This window comes from Protopterus annectens, chromosome 2.part2, assembly GCF_019279795.1.
Source record: "Protopterus annectens isolate FY-2018-M chromosome 2.part2, PAN1.0, whole genome shotgun sequence".
Lineage (NCBI taxonomy): Eukaryota > Metazoa > Chordata > Ceratodontiformes > Protopteridae > Protopterus > Protopterus annectens.
Genome location: NC_056730.1, coordinates 347,261,409 through 347,276,206, shown reverse-complemented (window position 1 = coordinate 347,276,206; position 14,798 = coordinate 347,261,409). Strand labels below are relative to the sequence as shown.

Sequence of the window (14,798 nt, the reverse complement as noted above, 5' to 3'; positions counted from 1 at the left end):
CTGTCCATTGCAGGGCGCACAAGGTCCTAGAGGTCTTACTGGTCTTCCCGGAGGAAAAGGAGAAACTGTATGTACACTACAACATGATTTTTATTTTTGATTTTCACTACACTTGTAGTCTCCCTTTGTAATATACTGCCAGTGTTAATGCTAACATTATAACCATATGAAGCAGGTACAAAATGAGTGCATTATAAATTTATATCCCAATTTATATGTACAGTCTCAAAGTATTCAAACCAATTGTTAATGAAATCGTATTTGTTTTGTATTCCTTTTGCTTCTTTACTGGTATCAAGGCAGTCAGTCGTTAGCGGCTTTGCTAAAAGTCCTGTGTGAGTAACATTATTGCTCATACTTTTGGTAAATGATTATAATGATGCCTCATGTGTCACACCTGAAGGTGACACTCATAGATGACAAGGCGTTATAAAGTATCGTCACATGAACCAGTCATCATTGTACATGACGAATTCTCACTGAGGCAGTGAGGAAGTGATTCAGAAAAAAATTATGCTTATTTCTACAAAATAACACTTATTGCTGTTGAATTATAGCGCTACATGACTGATGTCATGTTGCAGAATGATTATTGATTATGATAGGATGAGTACTATCCTCAACAATCAAGACAAGAAGACGTTTAGCAACACAATGCAATCACATTCCTAAGCTTGAGCTTGCTGCTAGAATGTACAAATCAAACGAACTATAGAGAACATACACACAGAAACAAAAGCACTTGTGCGTGTGCGCATGCACAGACACACACACACACACACACACACACACACACACACACACACACATACACACACACACACACATAATTATTCACATGCATACACACACACACACACACACACACACACACACACACACACGCACACACATAATTATTCACATGCACACACACACACACACACACACACACACACACACACACACACACACACACACACACAAAAACACTTTCTCCTTTAAGCATGCATCTGTGATTGATTACTACCAGTATAGGCATCATTGTTGTCTTTAGCATTTAAAACCTGACACTAAGAATTGCAATAGGATGAAACTCCACACATTATGACAATAGTATCTAGGATTCCATCAGCCTAAACTGTAACTTCCTTTGACCTGTTAATAATCAAGCCTCTTTTAGGGCAGGGGTCCTTCAGTAGCCTGATCTTCTGCCAGTGGTTCAAAAGTATAGTGTGATTGTAAAGAATTGTTGAAACTGATGACGTCCACTAGATGTCAATTTCTCTCTCTCTCAGAAATCACCAATCTGCCCAATGAATGGCACTGCACTGTGCCCATAATGCGCAATAATCTACTTAACAAGGCATGTAAATTAAAATTGAAACAGGCAAAGAAATCTGTCTTGATAATTAACAACGTGATTGCAGCACAATCGAATATAGACACTTAGTACGTGGCTCTAACTAGATGTGTCAACTGTGTTATCTGTACACAGTTGATCTGTCTGTATTCTGTCTGGTTCCTTATTATACCCATTTTCTGTTTTTTTGGCCTAGCTACCTCTCTAGATATCCTCACCAACATTGCTGCACTATCAACTCTTCTGTCTTACCAGTTTGAGCTTGACTGTAGGGTAGAATTCATCTGCATGTGACCAACGTGCCATCTGCCCGAGTATGTTGTCAGTCTGCATGTGACCAAGCCCCATCTGCCTGAGTATGTTGTCAGTCTGCATGTGACCAAGCCCCATCTGCCTGAGTATGTTGTCAGTCTGCATGTGACCAAGCCCCATCTGCCTGAGTATGTTGTCAGTCTGCATGTGACCAAACCCCATCTGCCTGAGTATGTTGTCAGTCTGCATGTGATCAAGCCCCATCTGCCTGAGTATGTTGCCAGTCTGCATGTGACCAAGCCCCATCTGCCTGAGTATGTTGTCAGTCTGCATGTGATCAAGCCCCATCTGCCTGAGTATGTTGTCAGTCTGCATGTGACCAAGCCCCATCTGCCTGAGTATGTTGTCAGTCTGCATGTGACCAAACCCCATCTGCCTGAGTATGTTGTCAGTCTGCATGTGATCAAGCCCCATCTGCCTGAGTATGTTGTCAGTCTGCGTGTGACCAAGCCCCATCTGCCTGAGTATGTTGTCAGTCTGCATGTGACCAAGCCCCATCTGCCTGAGTATGTTGTCAGTCTGCATGTGACCAAACCCCATCTGCCTGAGTATGTTGTCAGTCTGCATGTGATCAAGCCCCATCTGCCTGAGTATGTTGCCAGTCTGCATGTGACCAAGCCCCATCTGCTTGAGTATGTGGTAGCTCAGATGGAAGTAAACGATCCCATGGCACTTATTGAGAAGGTAACTCCAATAACAGTGCAAATCGCCAAATCAACATCTCCAAGAACCAGTTAGTTCAGCTTTATTAGATGTAACAATGGCTTGACTTTTATCATCCTTTTAGTGGGAGTCCAGGTCATGACAAAGTAGAAATAATTTGCCATGCATTATCAACCAAAAATGACTGGGTTTCAGAGTAGTTAATAGGACTGAGAATTTGGTGAATATTTTTGCATAACTGCTTATGATAACAATGCCACATTAAAGTAATGCATTTTCTCCCCATAAGGGCTTACCAGGAGTTGATGGTCGTGAAGGAATCCCAGGACTTCCAGGTGGAAAGGTAATTCAACTTTAATTAAGGTTCCAAACAATTATTACATATTTATAACTGCCACATATTTAAAAGTTTTGTGAACTCAATTCTATCCTTAGTATCACAGGACAGTTCCTTACTCACTATCCCTCCCAATACAAATAACACTAATACAAGCTTTATCCTCAAAACAGTTGACACCACTTCAATCAAAAGCATGGTCTCCAAACTAAAAACCTCATCAACAGCAGCAGACCTACTCCCCAGCTATTTCTTGAAACTCACAGCAGATGCTATTGCTATCCCAATCTCCACTCTCATAAACAGATCAATTGTTGAAAACTATGTGCCCAAACTCTGGAAAATATCCTATGTTACACCCATACATAAAGGCGGGACCTCCACTGAACTTAATAACTACAGACCCATTGCTTTACTCTCCCCCCTGGCCAAAATCCTAGAAAAATGCATCCATACCGAGATGCTAAATATCTCCTAGACAGCAACATCCTGTCACCTACTCAGCATGGTTTCAGACCTGCCCATAGTACCACTACAGCCCTCCTCTGCTTCACAGACACAGTAAACTGTCTCAAAAATGAAGGCCTACAGGTGTCAACTTTTTTTGGATATGTCCAAAGCATTCGACACAGTCTCACACCAAATCCTGCTAAACAAACTAAACCAATATAATCTATCAAATTCCACTCTTACCTGGTTCCAAAACTACTTAACTGACAGGTACCAACCTGTAAAATGGGAAAATTCTCTCTCTCCTCAGCTGCCCATAACTAGAGTCCCACAGGGTTCTCTCTTAGGACCACTACTATTCACAGTCTTCACAAATGACCTCCATACCTCCACACAGCATGCATCTATCATTCAGTATGCAGATGACACTACCTTAACCTGTGCTGCAGAAAACATTTCCACCTTCCTGCAAACAACTCAACTAGCATTCTCTGATGTTGAAAACTACCTTACCAAAGCCCAACTTATCCTCAATCCAAAGAAAACTCAGCTTATGATTATAACCAGTTCTAACAAAACACTGATAACAGTCAATTCACTATCTACTCCACAAATGCTACTCCAATCACTCCAGTGGCACAGGCTAAGCTATTGGGAATAACCATAGACTCCCACCTAAAATTTGATAGTCATCTCAACTTAACTATTAAAAAAGTACATGCCAAACTGGGATCACTCTACTGTATCAAACCATTTCTTACCAACAACACAATATCAGTCATTGCTCGCTCTCAACGTCTATCCACCCTACTCTATGCATCTCCCATTCTGACTAATCTCAACAAAACTGAACTAAGCAAAATGGAAGCTTGCTATAACAGAATTGCCCACTGTGCTGCAAATTGCTCATAAAGAACTCATCAATGTACTGCTTTGAGACAGCTCCACTGGCTTGAACTGCCCAACCTCCTAACTTACAATCAGCTCTGCCTCTGTCATTCTATTACCTCCCCAATAAATGTCCTGCCCTCAAAAATCTAGTACAACATCACTCAGCCAAAAGGCCTCTTAGATCATCAAGCAAACTGCTACTAGAAGTCACCAACAGCTACAATAGCTTTGGAGACACACTATATAGTAGTTCAGTGGCTAAAAATTGGAACTCTCTCCCCACTAGCGTACAACAGACATCATCCAAAGCCTCCTTTAAAAACCTCATTAGGCAACATCTCAAGCAAAGTTGGCAGTGCCATGATTGCTCCCCAGGCTAGTGAAAGCGGATGAGATACACATACTAAACCTAGAGTACTTGATAATATTTTTCACTCTTACTCACAAACACTGGCTAATGTACAATGTATGTACTGTACCTGTGTACTATGTATGCATTCTACCCATGTTCCAAATTTTAGCTGTACACCACAAATCTATTAATTACCTTTATTTTTAAATTAATATTTTTTTGTTTGTTCTCTCCACTGTAACTGTTGATGTGCCGCATACCACTGTAAAAACATGTCTTTTGTAATTTGTATGTATACTGATCATGTCTAACTAAATGTATCTGTAATTTTTCTTTGTGGAGCTTTTCTCCCTGGGCCTCTGCTGAAAAAGACCTTTTTGGCTCAGTCAGACACACCCGGTTAACAAATGTAAAATAAATAAAATAAAATAAAAGCTGTACCAAATAGTTGCTGTAATGCTGACACCAAATATCTTATATGTGTATACCTGGCATTTTCTCTAGATATCATATAGCTGCTAAATAACAATAAATCAATGGCATTCTGACACTTTCTCTGAACAGATCTAATTCATATTCCTGCTTCCATTTATTTAATTCATTTGTTAACCAAGTAAGCCTGTTTGAATTAAATGCCCCTTTTCAGGGGCAACCTACGAACTCTGCCTTAAGTGACTTGCTCAGAGTCACTCGGTAGGCAAATGGAGGTGGAATGAATCAAATTATGTACCCTGGACTACAGTTAGTAGATCACCATTAATAATCCAGAGCCATAAGTCTCTGCATGACATTCTTGCTTTTCTATCTTTCTTCAGCAGATTGCAATTATATCTTGTATATATTAGTTTGAAAAACTGCACACTGTTATTTTAATCCATTTGTATTGCATCTTTCTGTAGTTCAAAACAAACTGCACACAGTTTTGTTACTGTATTTACACTTTATCCTAAATTATTATTGTTTTAATTGCAGGGAGAACCTGGCAAAGCTGGTGCTCCTGGTGAAGCAGGAATTCAAGGATTACCGGTAAGTACAATATGAACACTTTAAATCTGAAAAAGAAACCTTTACATTAATCCATTCTGAGCTTTGTCTCCCTTTCAAAAAAGGCTATATTAAAAAAAAAAACTAATACACTTATTGTGTACATAAGAATGTTGTTAATCACGAGTGCAATTTTCCTGAAAACACATTTTACTACTATATGCAATCTAGAGTACTGCTTCCTTGAAATTTTTAAGTGTGCTAGTGTAACTTTTACAGAAACTAAAGTAACATCAAAAATGTATGACAATTATGGCCTATGTAGCTGATGCACAAAATAAATTCAATAAAAGTTTTTTGTTTGTTTTTACCATTTTTAATTCACTTATTCAGTGTGAACAAGATGAACATTATACGTTCTTCCAGTTATGGATTCATGTTTATACTACAAATAAATCTTAAGAAGATATCACAGATTCTTTAATAGTTAATAAACACTGAAGGGATTATTTTTTTTCTCTGACATGTTTTATAGCTCAAGTGTTGTATGTCACATTCAACCAAAGCTTTTCAGGAAAGTACTAAAAAAATAGCAAATGGAGACAGTGGAAGTTATACTTAGGGTATTGAAAATTGTGAATTCTTCAAACAGCAGCATGCATACTTAATTTTAACAGCGTATCAAACTGAAATACATTTTAAAATAATTTTATTAAAATTTCTAAAAAGTATAAAACAGAACCAGAAACACTAATTACAAACAATAGCAGTACTATAAACACAACATAAAAACAAAGAGCAAAATAACTTGGCAATCATAACTGGAAAGATAAACTAAACAAATTCAGCCATTTTTGCTAAAATGAGTTATACATACATGAAAGGATGTCAAGCAAGCTCAGCCAATTTTGCTTCCAGCTCTTAAATTTATTTTGTATTTATCATACATTTTCATATAAATATGACTGCTTTAGAAGAGTTTAGTTTTGCAATGAAATATAATGCACTGTTTTGAATCTAAGCCAAAATGTTGCAATATAATACCTCATTAAAGCTGAACAAATCCTAATTAAAATGCAAGCTTCTGGGTGTCACATTTTGTGAGAAAGATATGACTAAAAACTGAGAATTCAGGTAATTCCACAATAGAGTTACAGCTATGCTGTAACAAAATTTATATAAAAAAAATCATCTTCTTGAAGGAACTTGAAACAGGACAATAAGAGGAATACTTTGAGTGTTTGGATAAGTGTTGTCAAAAGTCAAAATTAAGAACAAAACAGCTTTGAGAATCAAATATGTGAAAGTATTCTTTTTCACAGAGCATCCCAATCTAGCTGGAGTTAAAGTTTATCTTTCTAATAGTCCCCAGGGGATGATGAAACTTATTGCTAGATGTACGACTGATGTATATTTTATATACATTTGAGAAAGAGGGTGGCTTATTAAACGACTGTAAGGATGGATTGAAATCCTATATTTAAATATTTAAATGCATTTAGAAGACTGGGAAATGAGAAAACTGTTTAACTCAAGTTTAACTCTTGGTTTTGTCCATGATGAGTGGTACTTAGAAGTGCTGAGGCCATGTAGTTGCAGAATAATTAGCCTTACAGGCCACATCTGCAAAGCCATGGAACATTTTATAACCGACCTCATAAACTATAATTATCAAGAAGCTTGTTAAACTTGACCTAACTGGTTGGCTTCGTGTAGGATAGAGCCTGTGTATTTAATCTTGTAAATTTCTTGAAAAGATTTACAAAGGTTTCAGGTGGTAGTAGTGTAACGCATGTGGCATAGCATGACCTTCAACACCATTCCCCATGCTGACATCATACTGATATGAAGTTAAATCATTTAAAAATCAACACATATTTGGTAATAGGAATAGCAAACTATCTGAAACATGGCCCACACAGGCATGATTTGCAGGTGCCTTATCAGAAAGTATGAAAGTGACCAGTAATGTCTTCAAGGCCTGTGCTGGGATCTCTCATTGTGGTCATAAATTCTTAGATCCCCCAGCAAATAGACAAGATCTCTGGCTAACAAGATTTGTAACCATTTTCAGACTGCTGTTAAGTCACCCAATGACACCCAACCCCTTTGGCATGACCTCTCCCTAGTGCGCACATGGCATTCTAAAATGATGCATAGCATCAACACTTTTGGTAGACAACCCCACCCTCATTATACTGTCTGGACAACACACCTTTACAAAATGAAAATGTATAAAAATGAAAATGTAGTCAGGTACCTAGGTCCTTGCGTTGATAGTCCCCTCTGTTTCTGACCATCATGCAACAATGTTTGTCAGGAAATCCTGCTAAAGAAATAGCATCAGAGTCTAAAGAGGTAATCTGTCCCTTATAGCTTCCATTGATCAAGCCAGTTATTGAATACCATGCCTCCTTTGGGATTTATCTCACTAAATGTATCAAGTAATTAGGAAGTCCACTAACAAAAAATATTACAGAACTAAAGATCTTGAGCTACCAAGAAAGGCTGGAAGATATATCCCTTTTATTTAGTATCTTATAGACTTTTGACAGAAGATTTCTGTCTCTGTTACTATGCCTTTAGAGACCCAGTTGTCCTGGACATGCTGTCTCAACACAAGTCCAGTATTTGCAAATACTAGGGCCAGGGTACTAAGTCTTCACCAACAGATAAAAAAAAACATAGTACGAGGGATATGTTTATAAGCCAGCACTTCCCAGATCTCAGGAATAAATTTCCTCTGCATGTTAAGCAGTAAGAATCAGTATCTTCCTTTAAGTAGAGGCTAGATGACTGGGTGGGTATGCACATTCATTTTGGGATTGACTGGAGTGGCCCTCTTGGAGAAAGGAAGTCTGTAAATTAAGGGAAGTTACTGGCAAGGAGAGAATGGTCATAAGAATTGATGACCTTTGAATATCTATAAATCCATGATTCAATGAATAAATTTCAGTCTTTCTACAATGTTGTATGTTTTAAAACATCAGATAATCCTTACGTCGTCTCCTAAATTGATATGATTTAAGGGAACACTGAATATTTATCAAGTCTTGTTATAATGACACTCAGATCATTGTTATTAAGTATCAAATTTAAGGGAAAATCTTTGCTAACTTGGTCACATTTTGAGTGCTGTGTTATACCTGGAGGAGAGCGGAAAAGGTAAGTATTACATTCCTTTTCAGTCTTTTCATTTTTTTCCAAACTGTTGCATCTATGCAGATTGTATAAGGAGAGATATCGGGGGGTAGGGTGCTTTGCATACAAAAAAAAGGACATTTCTGTGCTTTCACAACTCTTTTGTTATATCACTTATTCAAGTTTTCAGCTTTTTCAGTTTTACAGGTTGTGTGAGCAATTATCTATTCACTGATATCATGAGACATGATCTTTCATAGTAAACCTGGTCTACAAAATTGATTATAGAACATTTTTTATTACAAACCACCAAGGTAATCCATTAAAATCAAAGAAAGCAAAACTGTAGCATATTTAAAAGGATTCAAATTAAATTTCTTATTCTGTACTGAGTCACAGTGTCTCTAAACATTAATGATACAGTTGTTTTCCAGCAGGAACATTCTTTTATACCACTTCCCTCCATGTGGGAAGGCTTTATCGTGAAACCATATTTTAATATCTTTAATTTACAGTCACAGAACCTAGAGGAAATATGAATACTTCGTTTTGCTGAGTGACCACATATTCTCTTTATTTATTTATTTATTTACTTTATTTTATTTATTTGTGTTTGTTAATTAGGAAAATTAGTTTTCAGTAGCATCCCGGGGAGGAAGATATCTTCCCAAAGGAAAAAAAAAACAATTCAATATGTATAATAATATAATGCAAAACAATATGGAAGAAAAAGAAAACTACGGAGAAAGACAAAATAATGTGGTAGCAAAAACTATTGTATAATGCCAAACAATTAGAAGAGCAAATCAGACAAGTGTAAAGCAGTATTATCTTCCTGCACGACAAAATAATTACAGACAGTACATCGCTACAATTCTTCCCCAATAACAAGACATAATAAAAGATTTAAAAGAGTTCATGATTGGGCTATGTAGAATTGTTGGGAAATTAGGAGACACTGCCAATGCCTGTCAATTGACAGAGATAAAAATACATTTTTGAAATACACAGCGGCTACAATTGTAGTCAACAGACCAAATCTTAGTGATTTTAGGAAAGAACTAATCAACTGATCCAATTGTAAGGATACATTAATATTTGAAAAAAAATAGTTGCAATGGCAATAAGCTCAACTGAATAAGTAAACATAATACAATAGAATAGAACAGAATCAATAAAATATCAAGAGTTTTTAGGAGAATCGGGAAAAATTAGTAAGTCAACAGACTGAAAACTTCAGGTGATACTATAACTGCAAAAGGAGGTTTTTGAAGTCACTTCTTTACCACATGCTTAAAGTATTAACCACATCCTAATCCTAATGCTAATACTGTGTGACTTCTGTAGTGAGAATAACAACATTGTGTGGAAATTATGTGGAACTGCTACCCACACATGGGAGTCCTTGGGAGTTGGTCCTGTCTAGGCACTAAATGCACTATTCATATTAGTTAATTTATATTATAGTGTATAATTTACAGTGGCAAACAACTAACTTAGTTTTGTGTTTTCACAGTCTAGTCACAATAATAGTTCAGCTTTAGTTAAGTGCTATAAAATTCTAAAGATTTTAAAGATTTCAAATAAACTTTATTGTCATTTAGGAAACACAAGTGCTACCTAAAGGAAATTTCAAGTGTCACAGCTCTTTTACAGGAGAAAACAAACACATAAATACAGACATGATAGGTATTAAAGAATAAACAATAACTATAGTACAAAACTAAATATCTAAGTATTTGTCGTACATGCTTGTACACTATTTACTACATTGGACAACACTGGCTACTAGATAATTAACACAAGAAAAGAAAACTACACTATACACAGAGGTGAGATTGGGTGATATTGTACACAAGGAAGCAGCTGAAATTGCAGTTAAATGGGAATATATTAATTGTAGTATGCAATAAATAAATAGAATTATTGTATGGAAAACAAAAAGAGAAATAATGAGTGTAACAATCTATTATAGTTTTGATACATCCAGAATATGTCTGCATTAATGAGTCTTATTGCAGTTGGATAAAAACTGTTCATTCTGTTGGAATGATGAAGCTTTTGCCAGAGCAAAAATCATACAATCACTTGTAATCACTGTAGAATTTTTGTCTCTTTATGTTTTTTGCCCCTACACCTGCTGACAATCAAATTTCCTCAGTCAGACTCGAGATCATCTTTCAGAGCTTTTCAGGAGAGAGGGGCCTTCATCTCAGAAACACATGGGATTGCTTGTGACCTGTACTCTGGCAATGAGGACATTGATTAATGGCCCAACCGCTCCCCCTGGTGGAGTGATATGTAACCTACATTACTGCAGGAGCTGCAGTACCTTTCACTACACAGGTGCATGCTCAGGTGCATACTCAGGTGAACCTGCTCACTAATGTCTACTGCCAAATAAGGACTTGATGAGCCACACACAGATGTCCAGGGTGCAAGCTCACCTCCTTTGTCTGAAAGACTGGTGCAGCCAGTGGCTGTCTTTGTCCCCATCCTTTTAAGATGGACATGTCCATCCTTCTTGCCAGCTCTGTCCAGCATCTGAGGCTCTAATTGAATTTGGGTCACCTGGGTCATAGTCAGGGTTTCAGCACTGAGCTGATTGTAATTAGCGCAGAATTTTCCTTCAGTTGAGATCCTCCTTGTCTTTACAGAATGGCAGCTGATTATAGCTTATATTGGCTGCCGTGCTACCCCTGTAACACAGGTGATCCAAACAAAAAGCACAACATCAGTAACACACCGACTACCAATTTGCTAAAAATGTCAGGAAGGAAAAACATCCAATTTTTATTCTGTGCTGTTTCATGCAATGATGACATGACCCTTGATCATGTCTAATGACCCCTACAGTCCCAGAAAACTGTTGTCAGATGCCAAAAAATGTCAGCATTACTAGGATCATAGGTTGGTACTAGTTTGGGAACTGAAATGTTATAAGATAATAGTAGTAATGGCACATGTATGACATGCTCTATGCACAGCATCTGCAGTAGAAGAAAATGAATATGCTTCATATGTAACTATACTTTGTAAATTTGTTGGATGCATTAGGATACAGCTGGCTCATATGTGCTTCTGCTGTCTGTTCGACAGGGCTATGGCATATGCAGGCAGCTGGTACACATTTGTATATTCGTATGTTTTATGAATGCCTTCAAAACCTTCTCATTTATGTTCTACCTCAGTATTACTGCTGTAACTGTAATAATATAAGCTTAGAGGATGCCTTTCTGTCATTTGGAGAGGTACCCTGAGGTAGTGCAATATTTTATTTAACATGCTCTGTATGCACACAGTTTTAACATGGCAAGAATAGACCTTACTCATTTCATTTTACACTGTGGCTTGAGTTTGCCTAATTATCATCCAGACGTTTTAGACACTATAATAAACAATCCAGACAATCACCTGTTTTCATATCAAATGCATCAAGAGACTGCACTTGTACCCTAGACCATCATTTTGTATATGTGAACATTTTACATGTTCCAGTGCACTTTGAGTATGGTGGTTATTGTTTGGACTCAGTCCATATCTCTGCTAGCCATAGGCTGAGGTTATGGTCTTCCTTCTGGAAAGTGATAGGAATCATGGGATTCATGTCATAATAAAGTGACATTTACTAACCAAAGATGCTGTACTTTACCAAATATGCATAGAAATCGAAGGCTATAATAGCATCTAAACAGCAATGTAAAGCAGGTAAAACCTTGTAATGAGGATGATCATTCCAAGCAGCCATCCTAGTGATAAAAGATACAAACACTGAAAACACAGAGGTACTGTACAAGTATATAACAAAGGCCATATGAAAGATATTGTAAGAGACAAAGTTCAGTTTTAAAAGCCAAAAAAATGATGACATAAACACTGAAGGGGTCACTATGGAATTGTAAGCATCTGAACTGAATGTTTTTAGCATGTTACAGTGGCATAGCACATAGATTTTTTGCGTTGACAGATATTATATATAGTATATTTATAATTATTTCTTCTATTTATAATTTTCTGACTGTTGTAAATGGATGTTAAGGATATCATTAATTCACCATATTTACTGTCATTTTTTAGGGATTACCAGGACTACCAGGTCCAAAGGGTTTTAGTGGTGAGAAGGTAAGTGCATTATTGCATTTTTAAAAATGTTTTTGTTGATAGACTATTTTCCCACAAGTGGATTTCAAACAATTAAAAACTGAAGCATCCATGGATGTTCTTGGCTAGGTTTCCCAATGAAGAGTCATTCACCTTCAATGAATTTATAATTATATAGGCACCCATCTTCTAATGTCATAATGAGAGGCAGAGGTCTTCAACCTGTGACTCTCTATCCACACATGTGTCTTTGGCTGCCCATTGTGGCTATACTATTACTTAAAAATACAGCTAGACTTAACAGCAGCATTGTGAAACCAAGTCAATACTGATAACACTGTAAAAATGTTTATAAGCAGATTAGCAATAATAAAGTCTCATGCATATGTTACTGGCTATGATGCAGCCCCAACATTGCTGTTCAAGGTATGATTGTTGTATTTGCATAAATTGTTTTCTCATATCATTATATATATATATTTTTTAAAAATCAGTGTAACATATCTTTATTTCCTTATTTAGTTTCTTAACAAGAAAATGCTTTCAATATGGTTTTCACAATATTTGTTCACTGAATGAATTTGAAAACAAAGTGTTTTTCTTACATTTTCACTGAATGACCTGGTATGAAAATAGGTTGATATAAATTCCACTTTCCTTGTGGTTTACTTTTAACTATATATATATATATATATATATATATATATATATATATATATATATATATATATATATATATATATATATATATATATATATATATATGTAAGCAATGCATCTTATACTGAAGCAATCACCCTGTGTCTGACAGCATTAAGGTTAAGACTAGCTAGGTAATGGACTATGGCTGCTTATTAAAACATGCAAGCTTGATGAGGTACAGGAAGTCATTAGACATAGGTTAGTTGAATGTACTGAAAGCCATTCTTAATTCCTGTGTATCTGATTAATCTAATTACAGAGTTTTCTACATATTGGTAGTGAAAAGTGAAAAAATAGTGCAATTATACATATAGAAGTAAGTTTTCATAAATAGGGTTACTATTTATTATCTATTTATTTATTTGCATTTTGTTTACTGGGAAAGTCCACTGGGCCATAGACAGCCTATTTTCAGTAGAAGCCTGAGGAGAAAAGCTCCACGATACAAAAATATAACAGTTAAATTACAAAAGATATGAGCTGTAAGGATTCAATTTATACAAAATACATAGTAAAAGAACCATAAGAATAGTATAATCTGTACAGACAAGAGTATCAAGTAAAGATTTGTGCAAAATACGTAGTAAAAATTGTATGAATAATGTAATTTGTATAGCCAAGTATCAAGTAAAGATTTACATTGAAAAATTGTTCTTTGATCTCTGTTTAGAGTAGTATTTTATGAGCATATGAAGTAGGACAGTTAAGAAGTGGTATTGCATGTGCCATCTGGGGGCTCTGTTATAACAGAGAAAACAACCTGTGTTCACAAAAACATAATGTTCATGTTTAGCTACAATGATAATTACACACACACACACACACACACACACACACACACACACACACACACACACACACACACACTCACACACACAGATAAATAGATATATCTCGATAAATAGATAGACAGTAAGTGCATGTCTGTTTGTGTGGGTATGTTTACTGGTGGGAAGTGATCAATATTGCTCAGTCTGGCATAGACTTTACTAAAAAAAATTGTACCTTAGGTAATGGTGTTTATAGCCATGTCAAATAAAAAAATAGTTTAACATTTCTAGAAGTTTAATCACCTGTTTTCAATAAAACAATATTTCTTAATTGTTTATATCTAGCCAGGTTTCTCAGCACAACAATTGTTATTACAACTGCAAGCGCAACTAGTGCTAAGACAGTATGTGTTTCAAATTAAAATTCACCCCTGTAGGTTCACTCGTGTCTCTCTTGGATAGGAGCAGTTGGTGCTGATTTAGGTCAGCTTGTAATCATTGATCATATCTCTAGGCCCTACAGGAAATGAGAGTTGAACTTGGCTAGGCTTGTAATGGCCCTAGGGCTCTTAGCCTAGTAACTTCAAATAATCCTTTGATCCTATGACCACGAGAGATGTATGAGGAATAGCACACTCAGCTGATGCTCACAATCTCCAAAATAAAAGTAAAGGTAGTCAGAATTATACTGGGTTAAGTGTACTTGAGGCCCAAGGGCCACAGGTTTGATAATCCTGCACTGCTAAAGTAATT

General features: G+C 36.3%; 1 protein-coding gene across 1 annotated transcript in view; it reads left to right on the top strand.

Annotated features, from left to right (window-relative positions):
- COL9A1 (collagen type IX alpha 1 chain) overlaps nt 1–14,798 on the top strand; it is a 655,564-nt gene that overhangs the window by 502,891 nt on the left and 137,875 nt on the right. Inside the window, exons 23-26 of the mRNA XM_044063896.1 lie at nt 14–67; nt 2,607–2,660; nt 5,320–5,373; nt 12,550–12,594. Coding sequence (XP_043919831.1) covers nt 14–67; nt 2,607–2,660; nt 5,320–5,373; nt 12,550–12,594 — 207 coding nt within the window. The remainder of the gene's footprint in view (nt 1–13; nt 68–2,606; nt 2,661–5,319; nt 5,374–12,549; nt 12,595–14,798) is intronic.